Source organism: Thunnus maccoyii, chromosome 16 (assembly GCF_910596095.1).
Source record: "Thunnus maccoyii chromosome 16, fThuMac1.1, whole genome shotgun sequence".
NCBI lineage: Eukaryota > Metazoa > Chordata > Actinopteri > Scombriformes > Scombridae > Thunnus > Thunnus maccoyii.
In genome coordinates this window covers 21,638,401-21,658,602 of record NC_056548.1, presented here as the reverse complement: position 1 = coordinate 21,658,602, position 20,202 = coordinate 21,638,401, and the positions used below count along the sequence as shown (strand labels likewise).

At 38.6% G+C, this 20,202-nt stretch overlaps 1 protein-coding gene across 1 annotated transcript; it reads left to right on the top strand.

Moving 5' to 3' along the window:
- The first annotated feature begins 892 nt into the window (after nt 1–892).
- On the top strand, nt 893–10,966 carry gnmt (glycine N-methyltransferase). Its single transcript, XM_042389181.1, has 6 exons — nt 893–1,309; nt 4,063–4,190; nt 4,347–4,460; nt 4,799–4,941; nt 6,163–6,284; nt 8,701–10,966. The coding sequence occupies exons 1-6, from the start codon at nt 1,101–1,103 to the stop codon at nt 8,870–8,872; spliced, it is 888 nt and encodes a 295-aa protein (XP_042245115.1). The 5' UTR covers nt 893–1,100; the 3' UTR covers nt 8,873–10,966.
- The last annotated feature ends 9,236 nt before the right edge of the window (nt 10,967–20,202 follow it).

Genomic DNA, 20,202 nt, shown 5'->3' with positions numbered 1-20,202 from the left:
GTGGTAGTTATTGTGGACTGTGATGTGACCCTGTCCTTTGTGTGTGTGTGTATGTGTGACTAAGACAGAACATATTGTAAAGTAGGCCTGTCTTTGATAAGACTGGGTGCTACAACCCTAACCTGGATGGCACCGGTTGTGGCTGACATAACCTCACCTCTTCCAGTACATTTGTATGTTCCTTTGTGAACTTAATCGGCCAATCACAACAGGAGGAGTTCACTTTTTGGGAGGGTGCAGGGAATGAAAAAAAAACTGCATTTGACTGGCAAACAACCTCTGAGAGATTTTTCTTTTGGCTTTGTTGAATTTTTTATGTGATGCATTTTTCATGTGTGTTAAATGTTCAATTGTTTTTTTTATGTTATCATTTGTCATTATTTCATCTGCTTGATTCATATGTATGTAACCTATTCTCCTCACCTTGATAAGCGTTGTGCAGTACAGTTAACACTTATTATTATTGTTGTTACTGTGTTAAATTGCAAATAAACCCTTATTTTGGCTATCCTTGTAGTAATAATTATCATTTTGCCAAACGTGTCCTAGCTGTATGATGAAATGACACATGATGAAATATGTTGGGGCATTTCAGTTAGCAGATGCACTACAGGTATTTTTTTCCTGAGCATAGCCTCACAGGCAACACCTTCCTCTTACGCTGAAATCCTCCTGTTTCAGCAGTACTGGTGGTCCTATAACCTCAAACATTTCCCTGACCCAAACCAGAATTATATATTGCCTCAAGTATCTGATTAACGGGCCTTGTTGTGGCAACTGAACAATGCAGTACAGCGTGAAAATGTTCCTGTAAGGCAATGCGTAGGGTGAAAATATTCCGTTAATGTCAACGTCGAGACGTAAATACGGAAGCAGGGCCGTCTCCCTCCCTCACTCCCTTCTCCATCCTATCAAAAAGTAGGCGTCAGTGTCTAGCCGAGTGTCATTGGGTTAAAGTTTGTTCCTCTTGCGCTGCTCATATAAATAATAACAACCGATATTTTTTGGCTAGCATGTGGAGAGAATCCCTGTTATATAAGTAGACCGGTTTCATACACATTCAAAGTCAGCTGAATACTCTGGCAGATACAAGCAGCAGCATGTCGGTCGACAGCGTGTTTAGGACCCGCTCCCTCGGTGTGGCCGCCGAGGGTCTTCCTGACCAGTATGCCGACGGCAAAGCAGCGAAAGTCTGGCAGCTGTACATCGGAGACACGCAGAGTAGGACGCAGGAGTACAAGAGCTGGGTGGTGTCTTTGCTGAAAGAGCATGGGGTGCGGAGAGTGCTGGATGTAGCCTGCGGAACAGGGTAATGTCAGGCTCCGCAGAGGTTGTGCAAGTGTCACCAAACTCTATGAAAAATTGCGCCTATTTAAGATTTACCCTTGTATATCAGCAAACATAGCACACCTGGTGACCACTTTTATAAATGCCGTATATAAGTACAATCCAATCTCTTATTCGGCTTTAGTCCTATACATCAAATATGCATTATTTTTTAAAAAAAAATGCTACTATTGCATATTTTGGTTTATGGCAAATGTGGTTATTATGATAGGACAGCTATTGAATAGTTGCAATGAAGAGATACGTGCAGATTTGTGTATTAATGCTGAACTGAAGACTGCACTTAATCGTGCACATGGTAAGCCGTTTCACTGAAGGAGTGGTGTGACATGTGCTCCCATAGTTACCCTTCAGGTTTGTGAATGGGTGTGACCACTCTGAAAATAGGCTACAGGAGCTCCATAGCAGAGACTCAATTTGCAATATGTTCATATTGCCACGTATGTAGTGTGTGTCATTGCTGTTTTCTTCTCCTTTGTGCTTGATAGAGAGCTGTAGACAAATAGAAGCAGCTTGCAGGGGATTTAAAACTTGCATGAATTAGTTCATTTTATTCAGGTCTGTACTGGTCCAGATAATCTATTTTGGAAAAGTATTAAAAATGCCAATTTTTACTGTAATGAACAAGTTGGATATCTTAATAGTTAATCAGGTTACTTTGACTTTCCTGGAATTTCAACCCAGTGACCGTTTTAACTCCGGACAAAATCCGGATTAGGCCAGAGAGTAATGAATGAAAGTGCAGAGTTGCAGCAGCCACTCTACCAGTTCCTGCCTCTAGCAGCAGTCTGAGGTTGGGACTATGAATTGTGACTTGTTGACTAAAGGTGATTTCATGTCATAACTACAAATGCTCATAATTGCCTAAACAAAAAGATACAAGTTTGCAAGTCGCAGTGCAGCTCAGTGTACATTTACACCAGTTACCCACACTTTTGACAAATTTTGATCCACAGCAGGCTACTGAATGTAGACTGATATCTATATATCTATAAAACTGGAAGCTAGTCACTGTAAGTGACTTGTGTGGAAAAGTAGATACAGAGTTCAGTGGTTGATGAGCCGGTGATAGGTGGCTCCAGTGAGTTTTGACTGGTTCACTGCAGTCTGTTTACCTGTACTGATAATGTATCTGTGCTCTGGGACAGCAGCAAGGCCATTGGCTGAACTTAGACAAGAAGACAACATATTTTAACCTGTCAGGCAGCTGAGCCCTCAGTTCACCTCAACTCAGGAGGAATTATGAAGGAGATGCAATATTATCAGTATCATTTAATAGTGCATTTAATTTTATTATCTTAAAATCAATTTATCAGTCATTGAATAGGCTAGCCAAGTGACACAAAAAGCATCTTACCTAAAAAATTGTCATTACAGTCTCTTCTATTTGGCTGATAAATATTAACTGGCTAATGTTTATCATAACTCCTTCCCCTCCAGGTCAACACTGCTATCATTTGCATGTCAAAAGTAAACATTGTAAAGCTTCATATCTCGCAGAGCAATGTCTGGGTGGATGTGGTTGTGTGGTTCACCGACTTTGACCCCATTCCATAGAAGTAGTGTGTCTCAGTAGCAGGGCCATCTGGGGCGATGTAAACATGCTCATAGTGGAATGAGGTTACAAAGGGCCCCACTATTTTTGGCATCTCTGTGCCTGTGATGCCAATTTTTCCAGTTGTTCTGTCACCAGATTTAGTGGCAACTTCTACGTGAACCTACAGATTGCGCTTTGCAGTTTAGAACATAATTAGAATTTGCAGAGGAATATTTTATTTTGCATTGAGATTTACACTGTGTAATTCCAAATAAGCTTTTGCAATAATTATGTAGTTGCACTCTATATTCTTACTGTTGGTTTGTGTAATCTTACTGTAGACACACTGTTGCTTTTTTTTTTTTTTGTATTTGCTGCTGTTTTTTATCTTTTCTCAGTTACTCAGTTGCTGTTAATGATTGTTGTGTGTTACCTTTTTTCAGGTCATTGTCCACTGAATTTATCCCTACTGTAGCTCTTGTCTGTCGCTTTTGCTTATTTTTGTGGTTTTAGAAAGCACAAGAGACTTAAGTGCAAAGAGAGTCCCAAAAGAAATCACCATCCTCAGTCCAGACTGTGTTTTAGCCTTTTTGTCTTTGTAAGCATGAGGAGCTACTGGCTATCAAATATCAGCCATCTCTTTTATAGCTGTGAAACATTAAGGTGTTGCTTCCTGTCTTTAGTATGATGACACTTTCACTCCTAACAAACTGCACTACTGCTCAGGTGGAAGATGATTAAAGGTAGATGATAGGAATGTTTATTTAGTGTCATATTTGAATATTGTCACCAGCTAATACAAACCAGAGTGAAGGCGCAAACGGTCTTTGTTAAACATGCTGGCTGTGAATGTATTCTTGTTCGATTAAAATATGCAATGAAGTTTAACTTCAGATGCAGAAATAATCTGTACTGTGAATGTAGGAATTAATCCTATTAGGTCATTTTAACAAAGCAGGAATCAGCTGCAGTCACAAGGAAGCGCACAAGACAAACAGAGTCAATAAAATCAAAAGTAGCTTAACTCACCATAGTTAAACATTTCGTCTCACTTTGCAGCAGTACGCATGCAAAGTGCGTTTAAAGATGATTCCTAGTGTGTTGTAAGCTGAGCTTTTTAGGTTGGCTGATCTTATGCAGGACTTGTATTTACAGAGCATATGGTTTTTATTTTATAGAGTTGACTCCATTATGTTGCTCGAGGAGGGCTTTAACGTGGTGAGTGTGGATGCCAGCGACAAAATGCTCAAGTATGCACTGAAGTCGAGATGGGAGAGAAGAAAAGAACCAGCTTTTGACCAGTGGGGTATGACATTTTTCATTTTGCTCAGATTGAAGTGTCATGGTTGGAAACACATTGTTTTTAGTGCAGTATTTAAAGCCTGTATTATCATATCACATTTCTGCAGTGTTCCTCAGGTGACATCTTCCTGAAATTTTTGTCTTTCCTTCTCATTCGTAGTGATTGAAGAGGCCAACTGGCTGATGTTACAAGAAGACATTCAGAAACCAGGCGATGGCTTTGATGCTGTTATCTGCCTTGGCAACTCATTCGCTCACTTACCAGACTTTAAAGGTATATAATTAAAGTGTTTGAACCGTTCTCTAAGAATTACCTTTTACTCACCTTTTAATTTTTTTTCTTGATTACAGACTTAAATAGTCCATGATTTAAATTTTGCTGACGCCTAGATGTGACAAATTTAAAAATTAATGTTCAAATCTCACATCACAACCAAACACATCAGGGATTCATTCAAGACCATCTCAAAACAAACATCCATCTATGAATTGATTACTACTGTATTTTCAGGCTCCAAACACACAAAATTAAGTCTCCACCACCACTCATTCATTCAATGTTAAGTGACTGCAGAACATTTGATGATGTTAGCGATGTTGTATTGCTCGTAGGGGACCAGAGTGACCAAAAATTGGCCCTTCAGAACATTGCCAGTATGGTGAGACCAGGGGGGATCCTCATCATTGACCACCGCAACTATGACTACATCCTAGAGACCGGGCTGGCGCCACAAGGCAAAAATATTTACTACAAGGTACTGAAATTAATGGAGTTGAGAACGGTTACAGAATATACGGTTTGACATGTAGAGGATCACTTTGTTACCCATTCAACCTCATTTTCTGTATACAAATTTCTAATTTATCAACAGTATGTGTAATAACTGGGTAACTTTTGTAAATGTAATTTTTTTTCCCACGATCAGAGTCTTAACCCTATGCTGTTGCTTTGTATATCTTGGCTTCTGAAAAGTGAAACACATCGCAGTTTTGTAAGAAACAAATCAAAGACGTCAAATAAGAACAAAAATATCAGCCTGAGAGGCACATAAAAACCTGTTTTTAATCTAAAACAGGCTTCTGCACTATCTGGCTCTTCATTACTTTGTGAAGAGGAGTTGGAAAGACACGGCTCTTTATGAATGGTTTACTTACACTATTCCTAGCAGCAGCTGAGTTTAAGACCTAAATCTCTATTCAGAGCCTGCCGGATATTGCAAGATCTTCAGTGAAAGAGGCACAGGCGAAACAGAAGGAGTTGTGCATGAAATTGTCTGGTTTTAAGACTGTCTTGGAAAATGGTGAGAAAAACAGATAATGTCAGGAGTACTGAGAAAACAGGTTATTTGGAGTACATGTAAGTGTGCACATATGCAGCCTTAATGATGTGTAGCATTTATGTTGCAGGTAAAATACACATTTATTGGCACCAAGAAGAAAACACCAACAAGTAATCACTTAGACATTTTCCTTCTCTTTACCAACATGTTTCTGTAACAGCAAAACTTTGGGTTCAGGCATCTGAAGTTTAGATAAACAAGCAGTCCTGACATTTACTTTCTAGCCTTTTGGCAAAAGCTCATATATATGAAATAGAAAAAGACATAACAGCAGGTGCCAACTGCGATGAGCCATATTTGATTTACTCTATTTTCCTCCAAACAAGTTCCTTATTCTTTAATCCAGCCAACGTAGGAACTATCCAGCTGGAAGGCCTAAATGTAAATACTAAGTCAACAGTCGCGTGCAAGAGCAAAATCCACTTCAGATACCTCCATAATCCCAGAGTCTGCTCTCATGGTCCAACTCCATAACAGCAAGAGCAACTTCCTGGTTTTGTTCACTAGCTTCTGATCAGGCTTCAGCTCAGCTCACTCTTGGAATTACTGAACAGGAGATGAAAGTTTGTGGGGAGTAATCTTTGCTGTGTAATACTCACTAACATGCTACATGTGTGTGTGTGTTTTGTGTTGCAGAGCGATTTAACTCAGGACATCTCCACCTCAGTGCTGTGGGTCAACAGTAAACCCCATATGATTACACTGGACTACACCATCCATGTGCCCCAGGCTGCCCTCCAGAATCTTCCTGAAGTCAGGTAGGTGTTGAGCCCAAAGGTCTGACAACCATATTTAAAGTTGCAATACACAACATTCATCCACTAGATGTCACATTATAGCACCAACATCTCAGACCAAAACCAACCTGTGTATCGTTTACTCAATAGAGTTGGGGGAAAAAAGAAAGCCGACAACTCACGAAACTCAGATCAAACTGTCAAACTAGGCAGTGCTGATCAAATATGGATCAAGATTATGTTAGTGCATTGCCTATTTCATGCCTCAAATGCTTTCAGAAAGATATTTTAGTGTACTGTTTAGCTGTAATTTGAGAAAGTTTGTGATGTGGCCGCCATCTTGGAAATGGATGTGGACAAGGACAAGGAGGGACTCACATGCACTAACATGCACTAACATGCATGTTCACATGCACTAACATGCATGCATGGCTACCAAAACAAAGAACAGAGAAGCTCAGATAACAACAAACACAGAGGGAATGTGACTTAATTCACTGGTAAGGATGCCGTTACTCTGTGATATCTCTACGTAGTAAATAGTTGTTTTCTGAAAACTAATAAGGCTAAATATTGTTTATTGCAACTTTAAGTAACATCAAGTAAGATTTGGTCTCCTAACTCCAAGCATGGTCTCAAAACATAAAATGTTATGATTAAATAAATATAAATACCAGTGTTCCTCCCCCTCACAGAGAGTTGGCAAGAAATAATTCATATTAAGGAGTAAATAGTAGTAACTGCTACTTTCCAGGGCTTGGCAATAATGATATAATTCTCTATGACGGCATATGTAATTTTATATCACGATATCCATCCATATGGTGATGTAATATTTTTTCCTAAAGATCAATAGAAAAATAGTTATTGAATAAAGTCCCAAGTGTCTGTTTTTGGCTAATCAGGCAAATTAGATACCTGAGGTATCAAAGTACGTCATCACAATGATGCAAAAAGAATATGATAATCCAATATGAGCATGCTCACTGATTGCCCAAAAAGACCACATACATCCACAAAAATACTTGACAAATGTTAAAGGATAAGGCTGTCATTATTCTATATTTTCTTATTGTCAACAAATCTCACAAAAAGACCAAAGTCAACAATACGTTTGTCCATCTCTCAAAACATCCCAACTCTGCCAGTGGCTCTCACCATCATTCATTCCTCCTGAATGTGTAATTTTTTTCAAAAAATGGACATTAATATATAGTTTTTAAAAAATCGTTGTTAATAAATGTTATTACACAATAATGTCCCCAAAACATCTGAGCTCTGTAGATTTTAGCAAACATTACTCAAGCAGGAGTAACTACTGCATTTTTGGGGACTATTTTCAGCCACAAATTAACACGTTTGGTGCACTATGGCTCTTTTTTGCAGCAGCAGGATAGTGTATGTATGTAGTATGTGGGATTGACTCAAAAATACACCCAGTGCAGCAGTGTGGCTCAAGGATATGTTTGTAATAGTTTTTGGATAACAATGGAGGTCGGTGGCACTAAGATATAAGTTATATCAGGCTTTGGTTACACAGATGTTACTTGTTAGTGGGATAAATTTGTTGTTGGTTTGAGTCTTTTCTTGGGATTTGTCGACAATAGGAAAAATGCAGAATATTGCCAGCATTATCCTTTAAGGTATGGCTACCATAGTATTTACAATATGTTAATATATGGTTGATGCTGTTTCACAGTATATATTGTTATATTCCCCAACCGTACTACTTACTGTTTGCCTACATTAACTTGTTCAAGAGCTACAATAACATGTTTGGCAGAAAATTAACATTACACTGCTGGATTTCAGTGATTATTGCTTTACAGGGATTTTAGGTACAGAAAGACAAATATGAAGTTTCCAAACTACCTTTGTACTGAAGATCAGGAGCCAGATTCACAACACAGTAATAACTGTCTTGTAACAGCATCTGTCAGTCAACATCGTATTGCATGAGAGTATCATGTCAGACACAGTTAGTGTTTGATTATGAAGCATACTATAACATACAGTATTTGTGACATATAATGTCTTTATAGTGAATGTCACATTTTGCATGACAAATATTTAGAGCAGTGTCAACTTTTCTTTCTGATTATGAAATGACTGACTCTCAATCATAAACAGTGACTAAGTCATATTCCTGCCGTTTGTCATAATATAATAATGACAATGATGTGTTAGCCTAACCACATCCCTAAAATGTTACCTTAAAAGTGGTCTCCAGTGTTTGTCTTGTGACATTTGATGATATTCGTCTCACAGTCTGGGATATTTCTTCACTGTGAAGACTCTCTGTGATGTTGTTTACTGAAATCCCTTACAGTCAAGGTCGATGGACTCCTTCCCCAGACATGTTAGACACAACAATAAGTGCCTTTATCGAGTGGAGAGAGGAATCCTAACGTGCGTTTGCTCACTTTGTGTTCTGCAGTAAATTCCGTCTGTCCTATTACCCTCACCGTCTGGATAGCTTCAAAGCTTTGCTGAAAGAGGCCTTCTACGGCAAAGCGGAGCACAGCGTCTACGGAGATTTCCAGACGTACATCCCCGGTCAGTCCCAAGCCCCGTGCTACTTCATCCATGTCTGTAAGAAGAAAGCCTAAGAGCCCTACTCATCAACATCCTACTCATACAAACACACATGGCCCTCTGCCCAACAATCCTACAATCCTCCAGATTTGGACACAATTAAATTTGAATATGTTTTTCAAAATATTTCATCTTATATTTCTTGCAAAACTGAAGTTTTGATGAATGATGAGAGGACTGGTTAAGTGAAGAGCACATAGACACTAAAATCATCCATGTGTCCCTGATAGATTGTTGACTGGAGTGTCCCATGCTAATACATGAGCACACACAAGGATGGCTGTAATTAAGAACATAAGACTGGCCTTTATAGAAAACATATTGTTAGTGTTTTTTATGGCCTGAAAAATTGTTATTCATACCATTTGGCTTTAGAACTCCCTAAAATTTTCATTTTCTCTCATTTTATAGAAAAAAAACATGTATGCTGAAATGTTTGAACTACCAGGCCTCTTCGGCTTTACTAGGAATAACTGGATGATTTTAATCTCTATGTTCTGATAACATGATTGGAGTTAAAAAACAGCCAGTTCTTTGAACTCTCACATAGATCAATAGTCTAAATAGGATGAACCTAGGTTACAAAATAACATGTATTGAGTGCTCCTCATTTCTTAAAAATATACTCACTCAGACTGTATTGGACCACTGTTATGCCTGTGTCTAGTATCTTCTCAATGTGCTGCTTTTGTGTTATATTTGTTTCTGTCCACCCTGCTTCTTCCCTCTCTGAGCCTTAACATCCAAAATGAACATGTTTCAAAATGGTGCTGCACATCAGTGATATTCCTCACGAGGGAATACTTGTCCATCACCAGTTATGTATAAAGATATGTTCATAGACAGTTCTATTTTGTACGTTTACCACAAGGGTCTTAAAACACACAGATAAACCATCTGTGTCTTTGATTATGGTAGCCTTTCTTTTTTCATGTATTGTTGAACTGGAAAAGAAAAAAGAGATGATCTCATTTTGGCTTCCTTCCTTTCTTAACCTTCAGACAAATCTTTGACAGGTACAGCATGATGACAGTTACAATATTTAATTGTATTGGACTCACTTTTACGAGAGCAGCCCTGCGGTTAAGTGTAATTTCCTTAACTGTAATCTTGCACAATTATTAACATAATTTTTAAGTCCAAGTCCAAGTTTTAAGACCAAAAAACAGCTAGTAAGGCTTGTGAAACACCAACTAGGCTAGTTAGTTTTAGTTTAACCTGCTTGGAATGTCAATACAAGGTAGAACAGGAAGTGCTAACCTGCCAGTCAGTCTGTGAAGATGTCACAGAGTTTAATCATAGAAAGGATTGGGAATTCTCCACCCTTGAGTGCCCTTTAGCATCTCACCAAATGCCTACCAGCTCCAGATCTTAAGCAATTTAGGTTTTGTTTCACTTTGTTTTCTCTTACAGTGTGGTACAATAAAGTTGACTTTATTTGAGCCAAGAACAGCCTTCACATTATTTGTTCATTTCCACTTGTGAACCTAAAACTGGACAGCAGAGTGAGTGTATCCGTTGAATGTGACAGTAAAAACTACAGTCAGAATTACTAGCAGAATCATTTTGGTTAAAAATACAAACAGTTGCCCAACACTCTTCTTTTCCACCAAAGATTTTTGGAAAGTATTATTTTCTTTCCTCAATTTTCAATTTGTTTTATTTAATTGTGCTGCACAAATGTACTGTGCAGTCTCTCAAATAATTGAATTTACCCAAATAACGAGGGAAACATGATGTGAGAATAATTTATGTTGCTGTATTATCCAGGTCCAAATACATTTTGCTTTGATACCAAATTAAAATAAATGTTATCCCTGCCCCTGCTGTTTGCCAACAGGGCCGCATGGTGCATTCAAATGTTGTGCCAGTGCCTCTTGTAGAACAAAATGTACGGTATGCTGTAGTATGTGATTAATATGAGATCAACAGTTGGAATGTGGTAAGAAAGGCTGTGGCTTTGGAATTTATGTAAAGGTCAAACTATGTCAGAACAGTCTTATTATGTTGCCAATTCTTTGAAAAAGTGTAAAAAATGTTTTAAAGTTTATTGCTTATATAATTATTGGGATTATTTTGCATGAAATAAAAAGAATTTCAAATAAGTAGCCTAATTGTCATGTTTTCATTTTGTGTGTCATGTTTTTAGTAGCCACACTATTGGCATGGCTGTGGGGATAGTAATGTGAGTCTGTCTGTCGGTCAGTCCACCACTTTGCTTCAGACTGAATATCTCAACAACTATTTAATAGATTGTTAAAAAATTTGATGCTGACATTTAAGGTGTCCAGTGGATGAACCCAAATGACTTTGGCGGTCCCTGACTTTTCCTCTATAACATAACCACCACATTTTTCACTTATCTAGTTAAAAATCTCAACATATGGATTGGCACATCATTTCATACCAACATTCATGGTTCCCAGATGATGAATCCCAATGACTTTGGTCTTCTGAATTTTCCTCTAGTGCCACCATGAGATTGACATTTGTGGTTGTGAGTGAATTGGCTTTTTGATTTGGTACAAATAGTGCCTATAGCATGAATTGTAATAACTTTGGTGAACCCCTGACTTTATCTAGTACCATCATCAGACTTTCAAATTTCTCTAATACTTTGGTTTGTGATGAATATCTGCAAAGGTTTGAGTGCAAATTGGAAAATGTTAGCATGCTAACACACTAAGCTAAGATGGTGAACATGATAAATATACCTGCCTGACACTATAACTACTAAACATCGTGATGTTACCATTGTCGTTGTGAACATGTTAGCGTATTAATGCTAGCATTTAGCTCATTGTGCCCAAGTACAGCCTGACAGAGCCACTAACTAAGACCCTTAGTCTTGTGCCACATGAAAGATACAGTAGCTACTGTAGACTTTAACACATACAAATACAGTCTGCAGTTCAGGTTAAGTCCAAGTTAACTTGGCCAAAACCAGATTTCTGTATCAAAATTATATACATTTGATTAGATGCTATGAGCTTGGGAATTATGGTGTCATGTTTTACAGTAGGTAACACAACAGCTGTGTATTGGTCTTGTATTTAGATTTTAACTTAATGTGAAAGCATGACAGATAATATCACAGGTAAGTAGTAAGACAAGATGAAAAAGCTGGATAAGTGGGGGTACTAGGTGGAGGTGTGTACATGAAACTGAGTAGCATTTTCCTTTAAATTAGAGTACAGTTTCTAAATTAATTTGTAGATATTGTTTGTATCCATAAATGGCCATTAAAAGGGCATCAGTTATTTCCCTCTGAGTGCAGAATACAGATCTCACACAAGGGGGTGGTATTACATTACATGAAACCATTCAGTACACACAGATGAGGACCAGACTGTAGATAGTTTTTATTAGTATACCACAAATTCATTGACTAAAAACAATAATGAATAAATGACAAAACTCAAGAAAATGACTCTGTTCTCAATTATGTTTGTTTGTTTGTTGTGACTGCTAAACTGCGTATCTAATTTCCAAGACCAGTGCCTTCAAATTTAGTTTAGTTTGTATCTTAATCTAAGTGATGTATTACAGAAGATTAAAACCTGTAATCATCAAGGTTTTTAGAGTTATAGCTCTGTTTCTTGACACTGCAGCAACAAATTAATGCAAAGAACACTTGAAAGTTCTTAGCCCCAATAAAACATACAGCGCCTTCTTCACTGTCTGACATTTTGTCAGTGAGTGACATTTCCTGCTCTGTGTATCTGGCCCCTGAACATGAACTCGCTCACCATCATCTAGCATCGCCTCCCTGGAGTGTCTGTAGCTCATCTCATCTCATGTCTCTGAGGTATGCTATCAGACTCTGTGGTAGACGGCCGTGCAAGGAGCTGATACACAAACCAGATGTGAGAACCGTTTGCCAGATGTGGCTGCTCTGCTTTGCTTTGCTAGAGAGTCAAAGTGGTCAACCATGACTGGCTTGACTGGGGAGGATCGCTTTCACAGCACGTCATTGGCCAAATCAAACACAAACAGAGGGAGCTGAGAGAGACGGATTGGCTAGAAAGAAGGAGATGAGTAGTTATGATGACTAATCATTACACTGAAGTGCCTTTAAAGGAGAGAAAATGAAAGGACTTAAAATAATTTATGATCTTGTTAAGAATTTATTTAGTTTGCATTTGAAGAGAAAATGATTATTCTCATGATTTTGGCAGCCATTAGTAGTGTATCACGAGGAACTAAATGTTGGATTTACTACTCAATTTTTGGATTTTCTGGCCCCAGTATTTGACAAAAAGGTTGTAAGCTCCAATCTGAAGTATGTCCCTCCAGAAACCCATTTGTGACATATATGCAATAAGTCCATCCAGCTGTTACATATTTTGTCTGTCCAAATTCTCTGGTCAGTCATTCCCAGGAAAAAATCCTCTACTGCACAGAAAGTGAAGCAACAGCAGTTTGTTTGGAGTTAATCTTCTGTAACGAGACTTTCATCTCATAAATCTCACAGAGGTCTGGAGAAATGCAAGCACATAGTTGGTTAAAAGGACACAATGAGTTGTTGTTATACTTCAAACCCATGAAATTACACTATAGAGAACTTGTTTCTACCTAACAAGACACAAACTATGTGTACAAATTTTAGATGAGCATTGTCAAATTTATAGCCAGTCAGATTTGTACCTCAGGATTTTCCGCTTTGTTAATCAGTTAATTTTTTGACAAGCTTTTTCTAGGTGTTTGCTATCTTGATAAGACAATTCCACTTTAACTATCAATTATAGCAGTATACTAATATACTATCATTAGCTAGCTGGTGCCATCCAGATAGAAAAAGTGAAGATTTAGGCCCTGCTTAATCTTTTTTACTAATCTTGTTTGAAGTTTTTTCCCTCTAATGATTCCGTGATAAAGACTGTGCTGATGTAATAGTAATTGTTTAAAACTGCACTAATCTACTTTTTTATACAAAAAGTAGAGTAAATGACTACATTAACATGAGAGGTGTCGTTTATAGTGATGAACCAGCAAAGAATTATCACCTGACTCTGCAGTTCCTCTCAGCTCTACTGAGTGTTTTAGTGTCTTTCAGCTCATTGTTTTGTTTTTATGGCCAGCACTGTTCACTGTGTTGTTCACTCTCACTGCTGTCATCAACTTGCTTCCAGCTGCAGCACGCAACTTTTCAGCAAAAAACAATTATTCCGCCTTAAATATGTTTAAGTAACTATTCTTTCCAAGCAGCAACTACCACAGCTTGAGGCTGAAGCCAATGCAGAATTTGTGTGCCATGCCATTGATGGCCATGAGATGCTTGACTCCCATTCAAAAAGTGTCAACTTCTCTCTAGAAATACCAGGTCAATCTTTTTTTAACAAGTCATTATGGTCTCAATTCAGGCCCTCTAATAAATGTGCTGGTGGTCTTTTTGGAAATGATTACTCCGTTAATAAGATTCACAGACTTATAGGCTTTGATGTCTGCCCTTTGGGCATTGATTGACAGCTCTGATTGACAGTTGGCTCTCCTGCTGCTCTTCCCAGCTCCAAGACTCACACTGAGTTGGACTATTGTTGTAATACAATGGGAAGTTTAATGTTACTTTCCCTTTTAACATAATTTAGCCAAAGAAGCTAACATTAGCCCAAGTGTTCCCCACTTGGTGTTCCCAGTAAGCTAGTGTTAGCTTTGGTCTGAGGTAGCGGGGTGTGTTTCCAGAGCATGAAAGGCAACACCCTGCACTTCTTATTTGGAAGGTCCTGGTCCAAAAAGAAAAGATGGCGCTGACCATAAACTGCAACCAAAGCTGCAAACCAATGGGTGACATTACATCTCTCTACATCCATCTTTATAGTCTATCATTCATTCCCAGTAAAAATTTCTCTGTAAAATATAAAAGTAATGACAAAATTCACCAACCTAGTTTGAGTACTCGGAGAGGGAGGGGAGGAAAATAGAGGGGCATCTTGACATTCCTAAAGTAGGGATGGATATTGGAAGAAAAGGATAGAAGGTGAGAAACAACAAACAACAGCACCAACAGAAAAGTGAGGAGGACTTGAGAAAGCAGGGAAAGATACAGGAGAAACCCAGAGGTGCTGAAAGAGAATAAAAAAAGTCAGACAGTATCTAACTGGCTTCGGTCGCTTCCACTGTGAGTTGCCAGATGATGATTTTCCAGATGTAAGAGGTAGGGAGAAGAAAAGGGAGGGGATCTGAATGGAAAAAATATTTTTTTTCTCTCTCTTTTTATTTGTCTTCCTCTTAGTTTCCTAGGCTGGTCAGGCCATGAGGTAAGTGGCTGCAAACACTGTGGGCTTCGGAGTGCTTTGATGGCCTCTATTAGCCTCACAGTGCTCGCAGAAACAATAGATGTAGCAAAAAGAATCTGTCGAACTCGACAGCTTCCTATAAACTCACTGAACTGTTTCCCGTTTTCCTCCATCTCTCCCCTCTTTTCACTTCTTCCTCCCACATCACTGATCGTTTTCTTTCCAGGGCGCGTGAGAAATAGTGTTTTTATGTGTGTGTGTGTGTCATGTGATTCCTTAGTACTAGCCTGGCTCTTATTTTTCAGTCCTTCTGTATTTTTGTGTGTGTATGTGTGTGTGTGTGTGTGTGTGTGTGTGTGTGTTTAGAGGCAGAGGAGCAAGACTAAGGAGCCCCAGCTGTCTCTTTCCCAGCTGCCACTACTTGACTCCTGATGAGCAAAGTGGACACAGTGAAAGAATAGATGGTTTGTGTGTGTGTGTGTGTGTGTGTGTTTTGTTCTATCTTCAGCTCTTTAAGTCCTGCTGTATGTACGTTCACTTACATAATGTGTGTGTGTGTTTGTTTTAATGGGGGCTTTCTTGAAATCCTTCCTCGGGACGGGCCAAGTTTAGAGTCTGTAAGCATTTATAGAGTCGTTATAATAAAAGAGTGGGTCACACCAAAAACTCAACAGCAGCTCTGGGATTTTCCAGCCCTCACCTCAGTCTGTGCCAAGACACTGTTTGGATAGAGCGGGCTGGAGATATTGAATGCCTTGTCTAGTGTTACGCAGGGGAATAGCCTAATCCAGAGTGGGCCCATTCTTTCCCACATGAATGGTGTGTGTGTGTGTGTATGTGTGTGTGTGTGTGTGTGTGTGTGTGTGTTGAGAGGGGGGCTGGTAAGAGAATCAAGAAACAGACAACATCCTCCTGCTGCGCATAGAGGGCCTGAAGAACAATAAAGCCTGGCGAGTGAAGGAAGCTCTCTGGCAGGAGGCCCGCGACTGGACAACGCTTAGCTTGTTGTGGGCCCTAAACAAACAAATGACAGAGTTCCTCTCAGTTTCACAAGCAAACACACACACACACACAGAGGAACACATACGGAACTCGATATGGTTTATTTATGAAAGAAGTATTGCATGAGGGCAAAACTAATTCAAGCTGTAATCACTCTGCAAGTTAAGACTTTAGAGCAAGCAGAGACAATTTGTAAGTGTGGTACGTGTTTTGGGCTCATTTTTTTTCTGTGCATTTAGTTTGTATTTTGTTTTTATAACATACATTCTTAGGAATATAATAAGGCATGTGCAACTTTGGCAAACAGTCTTCAAAAGAACATGCCTAAGTTCGGTAGTCAAATTGAACTGAATTCACAGTTATGTCTGTGGACAAATGGTGGGCTGTAACAGGATATCCAGAGTATTCCTCAGTAGAAACAGGCAAAGATAAAATTATGGGCCCTCAAGCACTTTATCAACTTGTCTTTTGCATGCAATTGCTATGGTAATAAAACATACACAGGTGTGAACTTACACCAAGTGTGTAGCAGTATTTTGCTTGAGGCTGCTAACAACAGTTACACTGCACAAGATGAGTCACACACCTGTGGATGACAGGAAGTTAAAGTTGTAATCTGAAGTATTTAATAAATTACAATATACTATCAGAAAATAACACTAACCCTAACTGACAACTAAGTATTTTTTTTTTCAAAAAGATTGTACGGTGAATGAATCTACTCTGGATACTTGTCCGTCTGTCAAACACACAAAAAAAATTAAAAAATTAAATTCAATGAAATAGGCTATTGAATTTAAAATTAAACATGAATAAATGTAATTAATTATTAAACTTAAATGACATTAAATAAATTAGACTAAATTAATCGAATTAAATTACATACATGAGACTAAATTGAATTAAACTAAATTAAACACAAGATTACATTAATATATTTAAATGAACTTAACCTAACATAAATGAAGTGAATAAATTACATTATTTAATCAAACAATTTAATCAAATTAAATAAATTTGATTACTTTCTGCGTAATTAGATATACACAAATAAATGAGAAAAGAGAAAAAAGGAAGAAGGAAGAAAACTTTTTAAAAAATTAAGAAGTATACAAGAATATGTTCAAAGTAGTACATATATTATGTAACTTTGTAAGCGAGGTAAAGAAAATAATAATGATTGCAATGTTTAAAAAATCGATTTTGCAAATTTTCTGAGGAAGGAAATGACGGCAAAATACTACAAAGATACACATGCACTTTCCTGAGAAATACTTGAATGTAAACACATCCTTTATTTGTTTACAAGAAAACTCCACAGAGCACCTTTAATTTATCTGTGGAACTTTGCTTTGTCTGTCTTGTCATCCAAGAATATGTGTGTATCTACAGGTACAGTGTGTGTGTATCAGCTTCACAGGGGGCCAAACCTCCCTTCAGTAGCTTGTCTGGCCAAATGTCTAGTTAGAGCTTGATAAACTGTGCTGTGACCTTACTGTACATGAAGCTCCAGCACTTTATGCTCATTAACACATACACACACAGCCCCTTTATGAACACGTTTTTGCACACATTCATACTCACACAGACACACACTCATGGAAACACACACAAATACAAACCCAACATACAGAGAGTAATCCAGAGGTTTGTCAATGGGAGCAGTCATGGTCACACAGGCAACACGGTTTGGCACAGTCATGACAGCCATGACTCTTAGGCCTCTTTACAACAGCCCGTTTGGTTTGTTTTTCTTCAGTTAGACTCTAAAAATTTTTGGTGTGTGAGGTCTCCCTCTCTTTCTGTCTGTCTATGCCCCTCCACCCCGCTTCCTATTCATCCCTTACACTTGGTTTTCCTCCCAGTGGTGCTCCAGGTTCATTTCAGAGAGTGTTGCCAGCTCGACACAGGTTAGACAGAAATAACAGTAGAGCTCTCCAAGTTAAACAGCTACCTCGTCATAGCATCTGAAAGCCCCTCTGCTTCCTCTGGGCCGCCCACCACTCAAAGAATGTGTCTTCAGTTTTCTGAGACATGGCTTGGTCTGCACACACACACACACACACACACACACACACACACACACACACACACTCACACACACACACACACATACACACCACCAAACAAACCTGCACACATATAGAAATGAACATATAGATGTCATTTTCACACACAAACACGCACGTGGAAGGTGTAACTCGTATATGAACAAAGCAGACACACACTCAGACGAGCTCTCGCAGCGGTGATTTCAGTGACAGTCCTGAGTACACTGCATCTATTGTTCGGAGGCTTTGTGGGTCCCAAAGAGAGCGGCAAAGGGTTTGCCCGAAAAGAGAGGGAGACGGGGATGGTGGGGGTGGGGGTGGGGAGGATATCCATTTCTATACACCAGTGAAACTACACTCATTCTCCTAACTGCAGCCACATGGTGAGTTCTCCTAATGGAATACAGTTCAGTACAACCTGCTATGTCACACCACACACGCACGCACACACGCACGCACGCACGCGCACACACACACACACACACACACACACACACACACACACACACACACACACACACACACACACACGCACACACATGTATGGGTATCATCACATAAAACTTTCATAGAGGAAGTTTTTTTCCTCCTGGCAGGTCTACTCCTGCAGAAGCTCAAGATTTCCACAGCTTTTAAATGTTAAGGAAGGATTTAGGTAAAGCCTACGCTCTAAGCCATTAAACATTATAGAGTGAGTCAGGTGGTATAAAAAGTGGTGAACTCTCCATGAAGAAAAGAAAAGTAATACTCATATATCAATATAAGTATTTTCCATTAGGGTTTAATATTTCACATGTACAAAGACAGTTTAACCTTCTGGCTGTAAATGAGGAAAGCTCAACAAGTGTCCAAAACTTAAAGGGTTCATCCTTTGGGGAGCATGAATTTAATGTACTCAGTCAATTGAATGGCAATCTGCCTATTAGGTTTTGATATTTCTTATGCACAAGGGGAAATTTTGGTATAATGATTATGCTTGTGGGAAGGTCATTGCCTTGCACCAAAAACATAATGATTAATCCTTTAGGGAAAATGAATATCCACTGAGAATTTCATGTCTGGCCATTAGTTTTCAGCATAGCTTGCTATGTTGGTCGAGGGAAATGTTGAGGTCATAGTGGCACTAGAGGAAAGGTCAAGGATTCACTAAAGTAACTAGAAATGGTCTTCTGGGGACCATGAATGTCAATACCAAAATTCAATACAATCTGTCTAGTTGCAGTCTGGTTAATTAACAAGACTAAAAGTTAACAGCTAGCGGCTCTGTGAGGCTATACAGGCACAGCAATGCTTTGAGCTAAATGCTAACATCAGCATACTAACATTTTCACAGTGACAGTGCGAACATGTTTTAACCTGGTTCACCAAATTATAGATGTTTTATTCCTTATTTTGTAATAAATAAAAGAGCTAAGACACGATGTTATATTGCTAACATTAAGTCCAAAACTTTATTGACCTCTGTAACCTTAACAATCAATATTGGACATGTAGGCCATCACTGCCACCTATTAGTCATCACATGAGTGATTAACTACATATCATGACATCCCCTTTTCTTTGAGGAAAACACAAAAACAATAAACAATCTCACAACAATTTTGCAACAAGATATAAACAGTAATAACTTGCTTACTTTAAGATATGCTGATTTGGCAAATATCTTGAGAAAATACAAAATGAGATTAAACTGTAATAATTTTTTTGTTTTATTGTGTTTTGCTTTTGTTTTTACAAATTCACATTTCACTATCTACTTTCAAATCTCAGGAATGTTTGCATTCCCTTTCTGTTAACATTCTCTTTTTTTTATTTCACAAGTCTGTCAGGTTTCTTAACATCTCTTTTAGATCTCCTTAACACTTGTGTGTCTTGTGTGTTTGTGTTCGTGCACAAGTCTGTGTGAAAGTTCATGTTACAAGTCTCAGCTGGTGGAGAGGTTGACTCAGACACGTCACTGGCTTCAGTGGCTTGGCGTCTTGTACAGTCTCTTTGGTTTTTAGAGGACTGCGACGATTCTGTCTGAAGACATGTCCATCCTCTTTCCTCACTGCG

Coding starts and splice junctions, on each gene's coding strand:
- gnmt (XM_042389181.1), top strand. CDS start 1,101: ATGTCGGTCGACAGCGTGTTTAGGACCCGCTCCCTCGGTGTGGCCGCC. Junction 4,191..4,346: donor ACCAGCTTTTGACCAGTGGG/GTATGACATTTT, acceptor TCTCATTCGTAG/TGATTGAAGAGGCCAACTGG. Junction 4,942..6,162: donor GCAAAAATATTTACTACAAG/GTACTGAAATTA, acceptor TTTGTGTTGCAG/AGCGATTTAACTCAGGACAT.